The 20,767-nt window shown below is 37.0% G+C and overlaps 1 protein-coding gene across 8 annotated transcripts in view; it reads right to left on the bottom strand.

The window, feature by feature from the left end:
* The window catches only part of EVI5 (ecotropic viral integration site 5), a 226,508-nt gene that overhangs the window by 149,760 nt on the left and 55,981 nt on the right, over positions 1–20,767 (bottom strand). For all 8 annotated transcript variants that reach the window (XM_043875546.1, XM_043875545.1, XM_043875543.1 and 5 more), the window contains exon 2: positions 18,266–18,495. In XM_043875546.1, coding sequence (XP_043731481.1) covers positions 18,266–18,414 — 149 coding nt within the window. In that variant the 5' untranslated portion in view covers positions 18,415–18,495. The remainder of the gene's footprint in view (positions 1–18,265; positions 18,496–20,767) is intronic.

Genomic DNA, 20,767 nt, shown 5'->3' with positions numbered 1-20,767 from the left:
ACAGATGTACAGAACAGACTTTTGGACTCTGTGGGAGAAGGCGAGGGGGGGATGATATGAGAGAACAGCATTGAAACATGTATATTATCAATTGTGAAACAGATCGCCAACCCAGGTTGGATGCATGAGACAAGTGCTCAGGGCTGGTGCACTGGGATGACCCAGAGGGATGGGATGGGGAGGGAGGCGGGAGGGGGGTTCAGGATGGGGAACACATGTAAATCCATGGCTGATTCATATCAATGTATGGCAAAAACAACTACAATACTGTAAAGTAATTAGCCTCCAACTAATATAAATAAGTTAAAAAAAAAAGAAAGTGGATTAGTTGTTGCTGAAGACTGGAGTGGGAGTAAGGGGAACAAGAAGGGATGGACAGTTGCTGCTAATGGATATAGTTTCTTTGGGGGATGATGAAAATGTTCTAAAAATGATTGTGGTGATGACTGCAAAACTCTGTAAATACATAAAAAACCACTGAGTTACACACTTCATATGGGTGAACTGCATAGTATATGAATTACAGCCTCACCAAAAAGAATGAGCAAAATATATCCATGGCAATAAAAATCAGAAGAAAAGTTTCTGGTGGTAGAGTTGGTAAAAAGGGCACAAATGAATTTTCTAGGATGAAAAGAACTGTCTACATCTTAATGGGTGTGTGGGTTATACACAGGTGTATATATCTGTTAGGTGTTTATATCTGTTAAAGCTCAAACTATACACTTAAGAACTGTGCATTTCTCTTGCAAATTATACATCAACCAACCTAGAGCCAGACATTCTGGAATGCGAAGTCAAGTGGGTCTTAGGAAGCGTCACTACGAACAAAGCTAGTGGAGGTGATGGAATTCCAGTTGAGCTATTTCAAATTCTGAAAGATAAAGCTGTCAAAGTGCTGCACTTTGGAAATTTGGAAAATTAAGCAATGGCCACAGGTCTGGAAAAGGTCAGTTTTCATTTCAATCCCAAAAAAAGGCAATGCCAAAGAATGCTCAAATTACCACACAATTGCACTCATCTCACAAGCTAGCAAAGTAATGCTGAAAATTCTCCAAGGCAGGCTTCAACAGTACGTGAACCATGAACTTCCAGATGTTCAAGCTGGATTTAGAAAAGGCAGAGGAACCAGAGATCAAATTGCCAACATCCTCTGGATCATCAAAAAAGGAAGGGAGTTCCAGAAAAATATCTTCTTCTGCTTTATTGACTATGCCAAAGCTTTTGACTGTGTGACCACAACAAACTGTGGAAAATTCTTCAAGAGATGGGAATACCAGACCACCTGACCTGCCTCTTGAGAAATCTTTATGCAGTTCAGGAAGCAACTGTTAGAACTGGACATGGAACAACAGACTGGTTCCAAATCGGGAAAGGAGTATGTCAAGGCTGTATATTGTCACCCTGCTTATTTAACTTATATGCAGAGTACATCAAGCGAAATGCCAAGCTGGATGAAGCACAAGCTGGAATCAAGATTGCCAGGAGAAATATCAATAACCTCAGATATGCAGATGAAACCACATTTATGGCAGAAAGCGAAGAACTAAAGAGCCTCTTGATGAAAGTGAAAGAGGAGAGTCAAAAAGTTGGCTTAAAACTCAACATTAAGAAAACTAAGATCATGGCATCTGGTCCCATCACTTCATGGCAAATAGATGGGAAAACAGTGGAAACAGTGCAGACTTTATCTTCTTGGGCTCCAAAATCACTGCAGATAGTTGACTGCAGCCATGAAATTAAAATGCTTGCTCCTTGGAAGAAAAGTATGACCAACCTAGACAGCATATTAAAAAGCAGAGACATTACTTTGCCAACAAAGGTCCATCTAGTTGAAGCTATGGTTTTTCCAGTAGTCACGTATGGATGTGAGAGTTGGACTATAAAGAAAGCTGAGCATCAAAGAATTGATGCTTTTGAACTGTGGTGTTGGAGAAGACTCTTGAGAGTCCCTTGGACTCCAAGGAGATCCAACCAGTCTATCCTAAAGGAAATCAGTCCTGAATATTCATTGGAAGGACTGATGCTGAAGCTGAAACTCCAGTACTTTGGCCACCTGATTTGAAGAACTGACTCATTAGAAAAGACCCTGATGCTGGGAAAGATTGAAGGTGCGAGGAGTAGGGGATGAGAGAGGTTGAGATGGTTGGATGGCGTCACTGATTCAATGGACATGAGTTTGAGTAAACTCTGGGAGTTGGTGATGGACAGGGAGGCCTGGCATGCTGCAATTCATGGGGTCGCAAAGAGTCAGACACGACTGAGTGAGTGAACTGAACTGCATGGTGGCTCAGAAGGTAAAGAACCCACCTGCAGTGCAGGAGACCTGGGTTAGATCCCTGAGTTGGGAAGATCCCTTGGAGAAGGGAATGGCTACTCACTCCAGTATTCTTGTCCGGAAAATTCCATGGACAGAGGAGACTGGCAGGCTACAGTTCTTGGGGATGCAAAGAATCAGACAGTACTGAGCGACTAACACTTTCACAAAAATTTATTAAAAATACTATCTCTGGTTAATGACATTAGGGATAGTAAGATTTAGGTGAGAAACTACTGCTTTATATTACTGAAAGCCCGTCAGAACTTTTTTTAAAACCATGATTATAATGAGTGATGTTGAGCATCTTTTCATGTGTTTGTTAGCCATCTGTGTGTCTTCTTTGGAGAAATGTCTGTTTAGTTCTTTGGCCCATTTTTTGATTGGGTCATTTATTTTTCTGGAATTGAGCTGCAGGAGTTGCTTGTATATTTTTGAGATTAATCCTTTGTCTGTTTCTTCATTTGCTATTATTTTCTCCCAATCTGAGGGCTGTCTTTTCACCTTACTTATAGTTTCCTTTGTAGTGCAAAAGCTTTTAAGTTTCATTAGGTCCCATTTGTTTATTTTTGCTTTTATTTCCAATATTCTGGGAGGTGGGTCATAGAGGATCCTGCTGTGATTTATGTCTGAGAGTGTTTTGCCTATGTTCTCCTCTAGGAGTTTTATAGTTTCTGGTCTTACATTTAGATCTTTAATCCATTTTGAGTTTATTTTTGTGTATGGTGTTAGAAAGTGTTCTAGAGAAATGCAAATCAAAACCACTATGAGGTACCATTACACGCCAGTCAGGATGGCTGCTATCCAAAAGTCTACAAGCAATAAATGCTGGAGAGGGTGTGGAGAAAAGGGAACCCTCTTACACTGTTGGTGGGAATGCAAACTAGTACAGCCGCTATGGAAAACAGTGTGGAGATTTCTTAAAAAACTGGAAATAGAACTGCCATATGACCCAGCAATCCCACTTCTGGGCATACACACTGAGGAAACCAGATCTGAAAGAGACACGTGCACCCCAATGTTCATCGCAGCACTGTTTATAATAGCCAGGACATGGAAGCAACCTAGATGCCCATCAGCAGATGAATGGATAAGGAAGCTGTGGTACATATACACCATGGAATATTACTCAGCCGTTAAAAAGAATTCATTTGAATCAGTCCTAATGAGATGGATGAAACTGGAGCCCATTATACAGAGTGAAGTAAGCCAGAAAGATAAAGAACATTACAGCATACTAACACATATATATGGAATTTAGAAAGATGGTAATGATAACCCTATATGCAAGACAGAAAAAGAGACACAGAAATACAGAACAGACTTTTGAACTCTGTGGGAGAATGTGAGGGTGGGATATTTCAAAAGAACAGCATGTATACTATCTATGGTGAAACAGATCACCAGCCCAGGTGGGATGCATGAGACAAGTGCTCGGGCCTGGTGCACTGGGAAGACCCAGAGGAATCGGGTGGAGAGGGAGGTGGGAGGGGGGATCGGGATGGGGAATACGTGTAAATCTATGGCTGATAAGAAAAATATATATATATATATATATATTCTGAATGAGAAAAAAAAATAAAAATAATTATGAAGTTTGAAAATAAAGTGGGAGAAAAATTTAAAAAAAAAAAAAACCATGATTATAATATGATCACAAAAACAGGGACTATTTTTGATATATTAAGTGTATCTATTTTGTAAACAAAGGAAGGTATAAACACTACTTTCTTTTTTCAAATTTGTTGGTCATTCTATCAAAATTTAGAATTTTCCAAGTAATAACTTTAGAATTTTTTTTTCTATGCTATGGATATAATGAAGTCCTTCTGTCTGAGAGAATGGGAACATTTTCCAGAAGTAATACTTGAGCTGATACTATCAAGTCTCTCTCCACTAGCTACTTAATCATGGTATGTAGGAAAAGAATTTACATACTCGTTAAAAATATGTAGACTTTATAGAATGTGTAGTTAGAATCATACATTTCTATTTATTTTTGCTAAAAGCAGTGATTCCTCTTTGTTTTTTTTTTTTTTAAGCACCTCAGGAAGATTCCTAGACAGGTTGCAACCTAGTTTCAATTAAAATACTCTTGACATGGTAGTAAAGGCACACTGCCTGAAAATGTGAGCAGTTTTCAAAGACCATGTAGCCTGGCCCCTGAGAGACTGGTAATACAGCATTACTCATAGGTCTCTGGGCTAGTGAGAAGTCTATTCAAAAGTTACTCATTTACCTTCCTCTTCCCAGAGCACATGGGTTCACTGCCTTGCAAGGATTTACTGCAAAAAAAAAAAAAAAAAAGGAAGCTACCTTCCCATCCCATCATAATTTTCTTATAACTAAAACAAGAAGAAATCCATTGAATTAAAGGAAAAGTATACTGGCCTGGTAGGAACACTGTATGTGATAATCAAAGGCATTCTCCACAGGTAGGTGTGGCCAGCTGCTATACAATTAAGAGACCTAAATTTATTCATCCTCCTAGAATGCTGCAAGACTAAGGCATCAGAGCTTGGATTTCTACTGACTGGGGAATAAATATATAATCCACGGTCTTCCACCTAAACAACTCCAACTTTCTGTACCTCCAGCTCTAAGGGTAGCATTCAAAGTAGCTACAGTTCCACATTATCTGAGTTGGGGGTGCTAAAGCCCATTGTCAGTTGGACTTCCAATAGTATGAAGGATGGAAAATGTCTAAGATTCCTTGACTGCAGAAGCTTAGGATACTTGGCAGAGAGAAAGCATATCCAATTCCAGTTCTCTAAAGTGAGAACAAGGGTATATGCCAACAGAGAGAGTAACTGGGTCTTTAGGTCTTATTTTAGAGATTATCTTCACCATATTCTTGCTGAGAACTGAACCTTCATCTCAACAAGGGGCCACCTATCTGAGGAAAATGGTACATTGTGCACTTCATGACGGACATATGAGAAAAAGAAAGTAACTTATGTACAATGCATATATTTGATAAACATGAAAGAAAATAATTCTCTACAATACTACAAAAAATACAAAGGAAGAGGAAAAAAAAGGGTTTTCTTTTGGGTTTTTGGAGTTTGAAGTACTTGGGAGACTTATCCATGTAGATAAATAATACAGCAGTTGAAAAGTCTACAAATGGAAATTTGGCAATTATTTGACAAACTTTTTTAATATCCTGTTGTACTCAGTATAATGCTTTCCCATGGATACCAGAAATAAGAGAGCAGGATACAAAAATAACAGGTCAACATGCTATCTGGGAATGTGTAAACTGTTAAGATAAATTATAAAGAGCTAAGGAAGGAGCTAAGAAAGCTAAGGAAAAATACTGCTATATGAGAAAAACACTTGAAAAGCTAAATACACTGGCACTTCATTGCAGAGGGAGCAACTTTTCAAACATAGGGTTCAAATACTCCTGCAACCTGACACCAAACAAACAGGATACGAAAGTACAGGGAGAAATGCAGCAAACTGCTGTCTAAAACCAGGCTGCTGCAAACCAACAGCAACAGAACACAAACCTGACTCACAGAGGAGTCACTCCCATTCCCATGTACATCATCAAACATACACATGTCTCAGAACAACAGAAGCAAGAAGGGAGAATTAAGGAAAAAGACAAGGAATTAGTACAGGAAGCAACAAATCAGAGACAACTCAGAAGGGAGGAGCCTAAATGACAAGAATCTCTGTGCTTCTGAAAGCACAGGGGGTTTTTCTTTGGCTTTTGTTTCTTTAAGATAAGGTCTGAGAGAAGGTAAATGCATGAGTCTTGCAGGCCATTCTCAAATATTCTGATCAGAAACTGACAGTTTCATGACTGATTTATACAGATATTAAAGACTGAAGCTAAGTTGAAACAGAAAGAGTAATACAATAAATTCTTTTAATTAATCCCATCATCAAATTCCTCAGGAAACCAGACAACTGATTAAAAATTTAAAACAATTCTCCTATGAAAAGAAGAAGAATAAGAGGTTCAAGTGAAGATCTAAAGAACTCTATGATTAAAAACAAATGTTTTTAACATGAAGACTTGAAAATACTTGTTTTGTTCAGAAGCTTTTTACCACTTCCTTATGGTGCATGGCTGTGTTTATAGAGAGTACCCTTAGGAAACTGAGGTAATGCTGTGGTGATAAAATTACAAATGTAAAAGTTAGATCACTGAGATCAGCACTGTCCAACAGAAATATAATGCCAGCCCCTTATATAAGTTTAAATGATCTAATAGCCAAGTTTAAAGTATAAAACAATAGTTGCAATTTAATTCTAATAATTTACTTTATCAAATACAGTCAAAACATTACATATTTTTACTACACAAGCAAAAATTTTTTAATTGATGATCTCTTTTTTTTTTTTTTTTTCAAATCAGATCTTCAAAATCTGGAATATGTTTTACTTTTACAGCTCATCACAATTTAGACCAGTCACATTTCAGGTGCTCAACTGTCACATACGGCTAATGGCTTCCATATTTGACAGTGCAGACTTAGATGTTACATAAAATATACTTACTTTAATTTAGAAGAACCCTTTCCATTTTCTTGTCCTCATATTTTATCCCCCAAATCTGCTAAAAAGTAAAATCTGATTCTAAGTAACAGGATGTAAAAGGAAACAAACATGGTTGCAATGCCAAAGTTTTAACCACACAAATAACGGCCCGTTCAAAATTTAAATTAGCATTATTCCCCTCCTTAATTAAAAGGCACTGCTATTACACTTGAACCTTACCTCCTTGAATTCATCTCTGCCAAAAAGTCTTTGTAATTTTAAAATGAAAAACACATTTAACATAGAAAAAAAACAGCTATCCCATTTCAACCTCAAGGCTATCAATAATTAACTTTCATCAAACAGATCTTTGATATTGCATTGAACCATTTCTTCACATCTTACTGGGATTGCCACATGCACTGATTTTAAAAAGTGATTACTGCAGTAAAACCATGGGAGGGAAAAATAGCTTCTTTATAGGGCTTGATATTTTTATGTTTCTTCAATTTTAACTTTCTAAAATACTCTTTTTTATACTTTCTAAATCAAAAGTAGTTAAACAACCTAAGACATGTGGGGAAGAGAAGAAAAAATCCTAAATAAAAGCATCTTCCCTGTTACTAGTACTAGCTGCATCTCCTAATTTTTATTTTAAATACATAACTTACATATCTATATTACAAACCACAGAAGTGGTCATAGAGAATTTAAGCTATTATTCTTGCAATTTTTCCTTAGACTTAATACATTGGTGGGAAGAAGAGCGGGAGAGAGGAAGGAGAGCTAGATTTTAATGTTTGTCATTTTTTTAATTAAAGCCAGACAGATGTGTTTTTCCACCAGGACTGTTTTCCTAAAGCAAAACAAACAACAGAGTGCTGCATTCACCCAGTCTCTACAGATAAATCCTTCTCGTGGATTCTGAGTTTTACCATTTTTTTTTTTTTTAAGAGATTCAAAACATGAACTCAAAAAAGTAAAAGATTTGAGTAATTCTACACAAGAACACATGGTAAAAATCTTGTGCTCCCTTTATTTCTTCAAAGTCTTATTTGTCAAAAATCTCTTTTCTAGACATCTTCAAACAGCTTGTTGACACATATGCCAAGTGCATCTAGAACTCTGGAATAAACTGTGAATTACTTGGGGAAAAGTTCATCTATACACACACATCACCTGCAATAATTTTAAAAAAATTTTTTATTTATAACTGTGTTAGGTCTTCGTTGCTGCACCTGGGCTTTCTCTGGTTGCTGGGAGTGAGTGTTGCTCTCTAGTTGCAGTGCATGGGTTTCTCACTGTAATGGATTTAACTTATATGCATAGTACATCATGAGAAATGCTGGACTGGATGAAGCACAAGCTAGAATCAAGACTGCCAGGAGAAATATCAATAACCTCAGATATGCAGATGACATCACCCTTATGGCAGAAAGTGAAGAAGAACTAAAGGGCCTCTTGATGAAAGTGCAAGAGGAGAGTGGAAAAGTTGGCTTAAAACTCAACATTCAGAAAACTAAGATCATGGCATCTGGTCCCATCACATCACGGCAAATAGATGGGGAAACAATGGAAACAGTGACAGACTTTATTTTGGGGGGCTCCAAAATCACTGCAGATGGTGACTGCAGTCATGAAATTAAAAGATGCTTGCTCCTTGGAAGAAAATCTATGACCAACCTAGACAACAAATCTATGACCAACCTAGACCAACGTATTAAAAAGCAAAGGCATTACTTTGTTGACAGAGGTCCATCTAGTCAAAGGTATGGTTTTTCCAGTAGTCATGTATGGATGTGAGAGTTGGACTGTAAAGAAAGCTGAGCACCAGAGAATTGATGTTTTTGAACTGTGGTGTTGGAAAAGACTCTTGAGAGTCCTTTGGACTGCAAGGAGATCCAACCAGTCCATCCTAAAGGAAATCAGTCCTGAATATTCATTGGAAGGACTGATGTTGAAGCTGAAACTTCAATACTTTGGCCACCTGATGCGAAGAACTGATTCACTGGAACAGACCCTGATGCTGGGAAAGACTGAAGGCAGGAGAAGGGTACAACAGAGGATGAGATGGTTGGATGGCATCACCGTCTCGATGGACATGCGTTTGAGTAAACTCCGAGAGTTGGTGATGGACAGGGAGGCCTGGCATGCTGCAGTCCATGGGGTCACAGAGTCGGACATGACTGAGCAACTGAACTGAACTGAACTGTTGAGGAGCACAGGTTCTAGAGTGCTCAGGCTTCAGTAGCTGTGGCACATGGGCTTAGTTGCTCCATGTGGAATCTGCAAGACCAGGGAACAACAATTTTTAATATAGTATTTTCTATACTGGTGGTGGTGGTGGTGCAGTCACTCAGCTGTGTCTGACTCTTGCAACCCTGTGGACTGTATGTAGCCTGCCATGCTCCTCTGTCCATAGGATTATCCAAGCAAGAATACTGGAGTGGTCTGCCATTTTCTCCAGGGGATCTTCCCAACCCAAGATCAAATCCACATCTGCAGCACTGCAGAAGAATCCTTTACCGCTGAGCCACCAGAAAAGCCCTGCTCATTTATGACCCTCTTCCAAATTCATCTTATCCAAAAAACTCTGCCAAACCACATATTAAAACTCTCTCTTCCTGAAACCTCAACCAAAAGACTTTGCTCTAAATCTTTCAAATATAGTAAGCAAAGGGGCACAAAGTTAAAATCAACACACACATAAATCCGACATGAAGTTATCATCATGTGGCACACCAAGCTTTCCATCTTACCCATCAAATGCTGACAGCCAAAGAAATCCCTTTTAAAAGCACTTTCTAGGAAATGATCATCAGAAGAGGGCAATTTCTATTGCCAGGTTTGTATGAGCTAACATTAGGTCTTCTTCTTGTGGTTCACATGGACCAGGTTCAAAATCTCTACCTCATAAATTCTCTTTCCAGGAAATTGCTCTCATGCCTCTATTTTCTATCTCCATACCAACAGGAAGAGACCAAACCTAAAGACAAGTCATTTTAAAACAAAAATATCAATAACTATCTCAGCAATAAAATAATTTTAAAGCTGAGCAAAGTTAATATTCACAATACATTTACATATAGTATTAACTTCTAAATCTAACTATCAAATAATATGTCTATTTTTCTAATCTTATTCAAGCTTCTTCTTCCAGCCAAAGGAAAATATAAAACTCTCTTAAAGAAAAAAAATTACTTCATTATGGCCATGATAGAATAACAGATAAGAGATCTACTCCCTCCCTACTTATATGCAGAGTACATCATGAGAAACGCTGGGCTGGAAGAAGCACAAGCTGGAATTAAGATTGTCTGGAGAAATATCAATAACCTCAGATATGAAGATGACACCACCCTTATGGCAGAAAGTGAAGAGGAACTAAAAAGCCTCTTGATGAAAGTGAAAGAGGAGAGTGGAAAAGTTGGCTTAAAGCTCAACATTCAGAAAACTAAGATCATGGCATCTGGTCCCATCACTTCATGGCAAATAGATGGGGAAACAGTGGAAACAGTGGCTGACTTTATTTTGGGGGGCTCCAAAATCACTGCAGATGGTGATTGCAGCCATGAAATTAAAAGATGCTTACTCCTTGGAAGGAAAGTTATGACCAACCTAGATAGCGTATTAAAAAGCAGAGACATTACTTTGCCAACAAAGGTCCATCTGGTCAAGGCTATGGTTTTTCCAGTGGTCATGTGTGGATGTGAGAGTTGGACTATGAAGAAAGCTGAGCACCGAAAAACTGATGCTTTTGAACTGTGGTGTTGGAGAAGACTCTTGAGAGTCCCTTGGACTGCAAGGAGATCCAACCAGTCCATCCTGAAGGAGATAAGTCCTGGGTGTTCACTGGAAGGACTGATGCTGAAGCTGAAACTCCAATACTTTGGCCACCTCATGCGAAGAGCTGACTCATTTGAAAAGACCCTGATGCTGGGAGGGATTGGGGGCAGGAGAAGGGGACGACAGAGGATGAGATGGCTGGATGGCATCACCAACTCTATGGGCATGAGTTTGAGTAAACTCTGGGAGTTGGTGATGGATAGGGAGGCCTGGCATGCTGTGATTCGTGGGGTCGCAAAGAGTCGGACATGACTGAGCGACTGAACTGAATTGAAGAAACAACCAAAAAATACTGGACAAGATACATCAACTATATGAGAACAATATTTCTTTTTTTAAAAGACTCTGGACAACAGGCAACAATGAACAGCTATTACTGAAAGGCAGGAGTTAAGTGAGGTAAGTCCTATGATTGCCATCTTACCTGTCTTGGGAGAGTTTCCAGATCCTGGCTTGGGCAGGGGAAATCAACAGAACCCAGTGAACATTCTCAACTGAATGGATAGAGCTGAGGGCATGAGGAGACCAAGGTAGCGAGAGTCCAAGGAACAGAATACCAGAAAGCTAAGTATACAAACAAGATCTTCAGAGATTGACAGAGGATACCCATTAAGTATTCAGCTGTGTACTGATCATCATATGTATGTAAGTAAAGTACCCAAGGCTAGCAATAAAAGCCACCATTCACACAGGGCCAGGAACAGTAACTGTCCCCATGGGTTAGACTGAAGAATCTGTTTCAAGACACACTGTGTAGAGTACACAAAAAGGTCATGCTTCGGGAGGAGGGAATAATAGCCCTAGGATAGTACTTCTGCATATTCATGCGTGCTCAGTCACTCAGTTGTGTCCAATTCTTTGCAACTCTATGGGCCGTAGCTCACCAGGCTCTTCTGTCCAAGGGATTTCCCAGGCAAGAATACTGGAGTGGGTTGTTATTTCCTTCTCCAGTGGATCTTCCCAACCCAGGGATCGAACCAGCATCTCCTTCAATGGCAGGTGAATTCTCTTACCACTGAACCACCTAGCAAGTCACTCAAGAGCAAATTCTTTCCAAGTAACTTAACGGCATTCTTGGGCAAAGCTCAAGAATCTTTTATAGGAAAACTGCCAAACCAAACAAGGTAAAATTCACAATGTGAGACATCCAATCAAATATTATCAGGCACACAAAGAAGCAGAAAAATGTAACTAACGAGAAGAAAAAACAATTAATCAAAAGCAAACTGAGGATGAGATGATTGGATAGCATCACCGACTCAATGGACATGAATTTGGGTAGACTCCAGGAGTTGGTGATGGACAGGGAGTCCTGGCGTGCTGCAGTCCATGGGGTCGCAAAGAGTCGGACACGACTGAGTGACTGAACTGAACTGAAAATGATATTGATAGAAATGTTAGAACTACCAGATAAGGCCATTAAAAGGTATTAAGTCTGTAATTCTGTATGTTCAAAACTTAAGTAGAGACATACAAACACCACTCACACTAGATAGGATGAATGGCAAATCAGACATGGTAGATCACAAATCAGATCATGGTAGACCTGAATACAAAGCAATAAAAATTTTCCAAAAAATGAACACAATATTAATGAGCTATGGAACAACTTCAAGTGGCCTAATATCTGTGTAATTAGTCACTGAGGAGGAGGAAAGAAAAGAATAAAAAAATTTGAAGAAATGATGGAAAAGTTTTCAAATTTGAGGAAAATTGTAAGTCTACAAGAAATTCAATAAAACTCACAAGTATGAAATAGGAAGAAAACTACAATTAGGCACTTTAGAATCAAACTACTTAAAACCAGGAATAAAGAAAAAATCTTAAAAGGAGACAGAAAGGAAAAAAGACACATTATACATACAGAAACAAAGATAAGGATTGCATCCTATTTCCTGATGTAAACAATGGAAAAGTGAAGTCAATGACACATTATTACAAAAATAATAAAAAACCCTGTCAACCTAGAGTCTTTTACTCAGAGAAAATATTTTTAAAAATCAAAGGCAAAATGAAGACTCAGACATATAGGAGCAGCCCATACTACATGAAACATTCAAGGAAGTCCTCCATGCAGAAGGAAAATTCTATCAGTTTGAAATCTGGAGCTAAAATGAAAGAACCGAAAAACACCAGAAAAGGAAGCTATATAGGCAAACATAAATTTATATAGAAAAATATAAATTTTTTCCTTATTTCCTTATTTTTTCCTTATCAATCTCATTTAAAAGGTAAGTGACTGCTGAAGCAAAAATAACAATGTAGCATGGGGTTTAAAACATACACAAAAGTGGCTTTCCCTGGTGGTCCAGTGGTAAAGAATCTGCCCTGCCACAGAGGGGACACCAGTTCAAATCCTTGTCTAGGGAGACACCACATGCTTCAGGGCAACTAAGCCTGTGCCTCACAACTACTGAGCCCACACACTATGGCCTGCACACTCCAATCATTAAACACGCATGGCCTAGAGCCTGTGCTCCAAAACAAGAGTGAGTAAGTGTGAGTGATAGCTGCTCAGTCACGTCCAACTCTTTGCAACCCCTTGGACTATATATAGCCTGCCAGGCTTCTCTGTCCACGGAATTCTCCAGGCAAGAATACTGGAGTGGGTTATCATTTCCTTCACCAAAACAAGAGAAACCACTGCAATGAGAAGCCCACCCACTATAAGAGAGTACCCTCCACTTGCCACAACTAGAGAAAGCTTGCATGCAACAATGAAGACCCAGCACAGTCAAAAATTTAAAAATAAATAATTTTTAACAAAAAAAAAATATACAAAAGCAAAATGCATGACAAAACTAGCACAAAGGACCAGAGAAGAGAAACGGAAATGTACTATTCTCAGTTTTTTGGGTTTGTTTTTTTTTTCAGTTTTTATACTACATGTGAAGTGGCATGAGATCTCTTGAAGGTATAGTATGTAAGTTAGTTAAGGATATACACTATGAATCCTAAAGCAACCAGCAAAATAACAGTTATAAATAATAAATTAACAAAAGATAAAACAGAATCATAAACAATATTTCAGTCAAAAGGCAGAAATACTAAGATAAAGAACAGTAAAAATAAGATGACAAACATAAACATATCAATAATTACATTAAATGTAAATGATTTTTTACTCAAAATCTGGAAAACACTGTGTTCAGTAAAAGAAGCTAGTCACAAAAGACTAGCAATGAAATGGCCAGAATAAGCAAATCCATGGAGACAGTAGATTAGTGGTTACCAGGAAGGAGGGTGAAAAGGGGAGACTAATGGATACAAGGTTTCTTTTGGGAATCATAAAAACATTCTGAAATTGGATAATGCTAATGTTTACACAACTCTGTGAGTATACTAAAAACTACTAAACTGTATATTTTAAAAGGGTGGATTTTTATGGTAAGTGAATAATTAAAGGCACAAGAGCAATACAATAAAAATATTGGCAAAGGGTTCTGATACAACAATAAGCATCAATTTTCTTAGACCCAGCCCTGCAAGAAGATTCTAATCTCAATTTCACTCCATAAGAAGTGAGTATATTATTTTCTTTGGCCAATAAAATGTAAGTTGAAGTTATGTATATAACTCCCTAGTAGATGTTTTAAGACATATTTCCTCTATATCCATTTCCCATTTGGCATGAGTCTGGTTTATCCTGCAAAGAGGCTGGTCACTAGTCCAGAAATTAAGAAGTATGCAATAAAAATGTACTCAGCCTAAAGTCTGAGATGAACATAAATGTAAGCAAGAAATAAAATTATGTCACAGTTGTTTTAAAAGTGATCTAACTACCATAATTAAAAGGTAAAGACTGTCAGGCTATTTTAAAAAGCAAGAGCCACTATATATTGTCTAACTGCCAAACTGTACAGATAAAAACAGAATAAAAGTAAAAAACAGAAAAGTATATAAACTAACACTATTCAAAAGTTACAATGACTAAATGAGATAAAGTAGATTTCTAAAGCAAACAAAGTTATTACTAGGAATAATGAAGGCATTTTGACAACAGGATGGACCAATTCTAAATGTTTATATATACAATATAACTTCATATTATATGAAACAAAGACTGATAAAATTTAAAGAGAAATAAATCACAATTATAGTTGGAGGTTTCAATACCCTTCTCTCAATATCTGATACAACAAGTAAACAGAAAACCAGAAAAGATACAGTAGACTTGAACAACACCATCAATCAATTTGAACCAATTAACATTTATAGAATATGCTACCAAATAACAGCTGAATATACAGTCTTTCCAAGTGCACATAAAACATGTATCAAAACAGACTATACTCAGAACTATAAAACTTTAAAGGGATCCTGCAAAAGCAGAGCTTCAGGAGAAACGCATAACATTAAACACTTAAATGAGAAAAGAAGAAAGATCACAAAAATATTACAAGGACATAAGACATTACAAACAAAACCCAAAGACACTAGATAACAACTACAGACTGTGAACTTCCTCCTGAACACAGATGCAAAAATTCCAAAAAAAATTTTAGCTCATCAAATCCAACAATATCCTACAATGACAACGGATAATGACTAAGTGGGGTTTAACTTTTAAAAAAAAAAGTAATCTGTCAAATTAAAAGAAGGAAACAACTGATCATTTCGATAGATTCAGGGAAACTATCTGACATAATGCAACATCTATTTCTTATAAACTCTTAACAAATGAGAAACAGGAACTTCTTCAATCTGATAAAAAGTCATCTATAGAAACCTACAATTTACGCACTCTTAATGCTTCCCCCTTCAGTTCAGTTCAGTTCAGTCACTCAGTCATGTCCGATTCTCTGCAACCCCATGGACTGCAGTGTGCCAGGCTTCCCTGTCCATCACCAACTCCTGGAGCTTGCTCAAGTTCATATCCATTGAGTCGGTGATGCCATCCAAATATCTCATCCTCTGTCATTCCCTTCTCTTCCTGCCCTCAATCTTGCCCAGCATCAGGGTCTTTTCAAATGAGTCAGTTCTTTGCATCAGGTGGCCAAAGTATTGGAGCTTCGGCTTCAGCATCAGCCCTTCCGATGAATATTCAAGACTGATTTCCTTTAGGATAGATAGGTTGGATCTCCTTGCTGTCCAAGGGACTCTCAAGAGTCTTCTAACATCACAGTTCAAAAGCATCAATTCTTTGGTGCTCAGCTTTCTTTATAGTCCAACTCTCACATCCACACATGACTAATGGAAAAACCATACCTTTGACTAGACGGATCTTTGTCGGCAAAGTAATATCTCTGCTTTTTAATATGCTGTCTAGGTTGGTCATAGCTTTTCTGCCAAGGAGCAAGCGTCTTTTAATTTTTAATTAAAATAATTTTAATTTTAAACTTTCCCGTTAATGACAAGGCTATTTGTTCGTTATATATATTCAAATTTGTTCTGGAAGTACTAGCCAGTTACAATAAGGCAAGAAAAAGCTATAAAGGGCATCCATATTGTAAAGATGCAAATGTGCTTTTATTCATGGACCACATGCTTATCTATATAGAAAATCTAATGGAATCTAAAAAACAAAACAAACAAAAAAAAATCTACCAGAACAAGTGAATTTACCAAGGCAACAGAATACATGAATGATAAAAGAAAAATGACTGTATTTCTACATGCTGACAATGAACAATCAGAAATTAAATTTACAAAAACAATACCATGCACAAGTAATAAGTAAAAGAAAAATAAAATGTGTTCATGGGTGGAAGCCACCATTTGTAGGAATTCAACACTATTCTAATCAAAATCTCAGCAAGTGTTTTTGTACAAATTAATTGACATAAAATTCACAAAGGCATGATAAGGAGCAAAAACAGTCAAAGAACAAAGACAGTTAACACTATCTGATTTCAAGACTTCTTATAAAGCTATAATATTCAATAGTGTCATAGTAGCATTAAAGTAGAAAAATTAATTAATGGAACAGAAAAAGAGCCAAGAAACATACATACACAGACAACTGATTTTTGACAGAAGTGCAAAAGTAATTAAGAGGAAAAAGGACAGTCTTTTCAACAAATACAGAAACATTTGAAAAGCTATCTATGGAAAAAGGACTTGTACCCAAACTATGTAAAAAACTCTTAAAACACAGTAAGAAAGCAAATAATCTAATTTTTTAATGGGCAAAATTTGGAACAGACATTTAATCAAAGACGATTTACCAATGGCAAATTAGCACATAAAAAATGTGCTCAACACCAAAAGGGAAATGCAATTAAAACCACAAGATACAAATACCCATAAGAACAGCTAAAATTAAAAAGACTGACTATACCAAATGTTGGTAAGGCTGCAGAAGAGCAGCAATGTTCATACACTGATGATGAGAATGTGAAAAACTATAGGTCCTTTGGAAAACAGTTTGACAATTAAATATACTTCTGCCATATAAACCAGCCATTCCATTCCTAGGTATTTACCCAGGAGAAATGAAAGCATAAACTGATACAAAGGCTTGTACACAAAAGTTTATAGCATTTCACAACAGGTGAGTAGGTAAGTTATGATATATCCATACAATGGAATGCTGCTGCTGCTGCTAAGGCGCTTCAATTGTGTCTGACTCTGTGCAACCTCATAGACGGCAGCCCACCAGGCTCCCCCATCCCTGGGATTCACCAGGCAAGAACACTGGAGTGGGTTGCCATTTCCTCCTCCAATGTATGAAAGTGAAAAGTCAAAGTGAAGTCGCTCAGTCGTGTCCGACTCTTAGCGACCCCATGGACCGCAGCCTACCAGGCTCCTCTGTCCATGGGATTTTCCAGGCAAGAGTACTGGAGTGGATTACTACTAAGCAATAAAAAGAAATGAACTATTCATATGTATTACAACACACATGAATCTCAAAACAATTCATTTTGAGAATAATGAAATAAGCCATTAAAAAAGAGTATATACTGTATGATTTGATTTCTATAAAACTATAGAAAATGCAAACCAACCTACAATGACCAAAAGCAGAGCAGTGGCTATCTGGAGATACAAAGGCAGATAACAGATATGTTCATTTTCCTGATTTTGGTGATAATTTCACAGGTATATACTTATGTCTAAACTTATCAAATTGTATACCTTAAGTATGTGTACTTTATTATGTCAATTACATATCATAAGAGTTGTTAGAAATTCTCTCTGCAATTATCCTTATTTTGACTGAACATAAAAGGATTCTCTTTCAGTAACTCTTTTTGTAGCTGATGCCCTAAAGAACCATTCAGGAAGAATTTAGACAATTTGCTATGTTAAGTAAACAAGTCTACAGCTATCCAAGTCTGAAGAAAATTTTAGTCCAATTTTAGTTTTAAGACCAACTCCTCCAAAAAAAATTCTTGAAAATTTCTGTTAATTAACTCTGATTTTAAAAAAACTAAACTTTTTTTGGCCCCTCGACATGGCTTGCAGGATTTCAGTTTCCTGATCAGGGAATGAACCAAGGCCATGGCAGTAAAACCCCAGAATCCTAACCCTGCGCTATCAGGGAACTCCCCTACACACTCTTAATACGGAAAAACATTTAAAATTTTGATTATGGCATGCATACATATATGAATGGTCAACTGCGTGCGACAATTAAAGAAAGAAAACCCAAGCAACCTCACTTACCTATTTTGTTCCTCCAGTTTAGCCAGGAGTTCTAAGTCGTCTGGACTCAACTGTGACGGTGAAGATGGTGAAAGGGCCGGCGTTGACAGTGTGGTAGACGAGGATGTAGTGTGTAAGGAAGCAGATGGACTTGCCACCTGACTGGCCATCTGGCTGACTGTATGGGACACTGTGTTCTTCACCCATGAGAGAGTAGAACTCAACTTTTCTGCAACCTTGTCTGTCGCCACCTAAGTATAAAAATAAAAGTTACACATATTTCAGTTTTACTTTATGCATTACCAAGAATTTGATAATCCTCATTAGTTTTATTTAAAAACCAGCAATCAGAATATTTTCTCTGAGTTAATAAAGGTAACACCTGCTTTAGCAATGACTGTTCTAACATACGGCTTTTGGAAACTCCATATTTCAGTTCTGTAGCATGCACAAATTAAAACAGTGATTTCCAAACTACAGGCTGAAATCCATCAGGAAGTGATAAAATAAATTTTATAGGTAACACCAGCATTTTTTAAAAATGAAAAGGAGCAAAAAATGTCAGTGTAAAGATACATTGTCACAAAATTTCTGCCTCAGTTACATAGATGTATTAAAACTACATACTTCATGTATGTACATGTGGATAGGTTGAGTTGGAATATGAAATACATTCTTCATTTGGGTTGTAGTCAAAAACAGTTGAAAGCCAAGGAACCAAAACATGTCCATTAGGTGATCAGGATAGGGAAATCCTATAGCATGACCAACAATTCAATAAAAACTAGGCTTAGCATAAATAAGATTAAATGAGATTCATAATAAACCTTCAAACTATTATGAGTGTTTTCTTAGAAGAGGATTTAGTTCTAGAAGAACAAAATTATGGCAAATGTTTTGAGTTAATAGAGTAAGAGAGTTTCAGGGTACAATTTGCAAACAGAACTAGACAGAAATAGAATAGGATGCTTAGAAAGAGTAGACATTCTCTGCCAAGGGCTACAACTAAGAATCAGTTATAAGAGTCAAAAGTCAACAGATGACTGAAGATGAATTTCTGCTTTAGGTGGGCAAGCAGGACCAGAAAATCCTTTCAAATCCTAAATCCTTTCCATCTGCAAGATTCGACAAACTATATAACTGCATATAACTATATAACTGATATATGTTTCATAAATCACGCCAGTGTCTTAAGCAGATGTGCATACAAATCTGAAATTTTACACAAAAGGTAAATGATCAAAACACTACAAACTATTTTCTATGTAGACGTTCTCAGCTAACCTTGGTTTCATATAGCAATTTATACACATACAAATTAAAACATCAACATATGTCTTCTGCTCTTTGCCTTTTGGAGAAAACATTTTGCACTCTAAATTAAGAGTTGTATATTACTTTATTTGGTAATACCTAATTACAATTTTGAAAATACAAAAAAAAAAAAAATCAACATATATATATATATACAAATAAAAAGGCCACCCAGACTATCTTAGCAGATACTACTCTCTCCTCATAGGTTGCCCAAGTCTTGCCTTCTCACCTCATCAACAGATACATGACCTACCTCTAATGTTCATTTCCAATAACTTTTCTATTTGAGAACTTACTTCCCTTGGAATGGGATGAGGGAGTTCTTATTGTTGAGGCAAAAACCCCCAAGAAAGACAAGCATGATGAAGTAGGGGAATCAAGGAAAAGAAGTATGGAGCAGATCTTTAGGCTTCCAGGCAAACAAACAGTCCTCACCAGTGAATAGACTTGCAACACAGTTTATTAGGGTAAAAGATCATATAGGAACCAAGTAATTTAGCCAGAACCTCCTCTGTACCAGGAAACGTAAGAGCCACGGCAGTCAGCGAGACAGCCTCCTGTGGTTTGTTACCCTGTTGATCTCTCCTACAGCTACAAATACAAATTCAACTGTGAGGACAGCACTAACTTGCATTCTCAAAGCACACTATATTGTAAAACAGAAAACCTAACATGTAAAATTTACAGGAAAATGTTATCCTTTACTATTAATTTCAAATATAATTAACAACTTTTAAGAATTAATACTTACAACAAGGACCTACTGTATAGCACCACAGTGAACTATATTCAATATCTTATAATAACCTATTATGGAAAAGAATCTAAAAAAGAATATATATATAACTGGATCACTTTTATATACACCTGAAATACTGTAAGTCAACTATACTTCAATTTTAAAATACATATGGAAATAATTTTTAAAGAAAGAAAGATTTACACTTCCCTTATATAAAAGTTCTCTACTCCAGCTAACTGTAGCAAAGGCAAAAGACATGTATTATTTGCTTTAATTTATTTTTAAAAATAACTTTATCATACCCCTTCTACATACTGTAGCAACAGGCTTCCATTTGAAGAGTTTGGAATAACCAAGAACACAATCCTGATATCCTTTCAACCTTGATGAAATGAAATTCAGTCTATAACTACTGAAGGCTCAACAACCCATCTTTAGCATTTTAAATTCTTAAGTCTAATTGG

Source organism: Cervus elaphus, chromosome 20 (assembly GCF_910594005.1).
Source record: "Cervus elaphus chromosome 20, mCerEla1.1, whole genome shotgun sequence".
In the NCBI taxonomy this organism is placed as follows: domain Eukaryota; kingdom Metazoa; phylum Chordata; class Mammalia; order Artiodactyla; family Cervidae; genus Cervus; species Cervus elaphus.
Note: the sequence above shows the minus strand (reverse complement) of the source record. Positions and strands in the feature narration are given on the sequence as shown.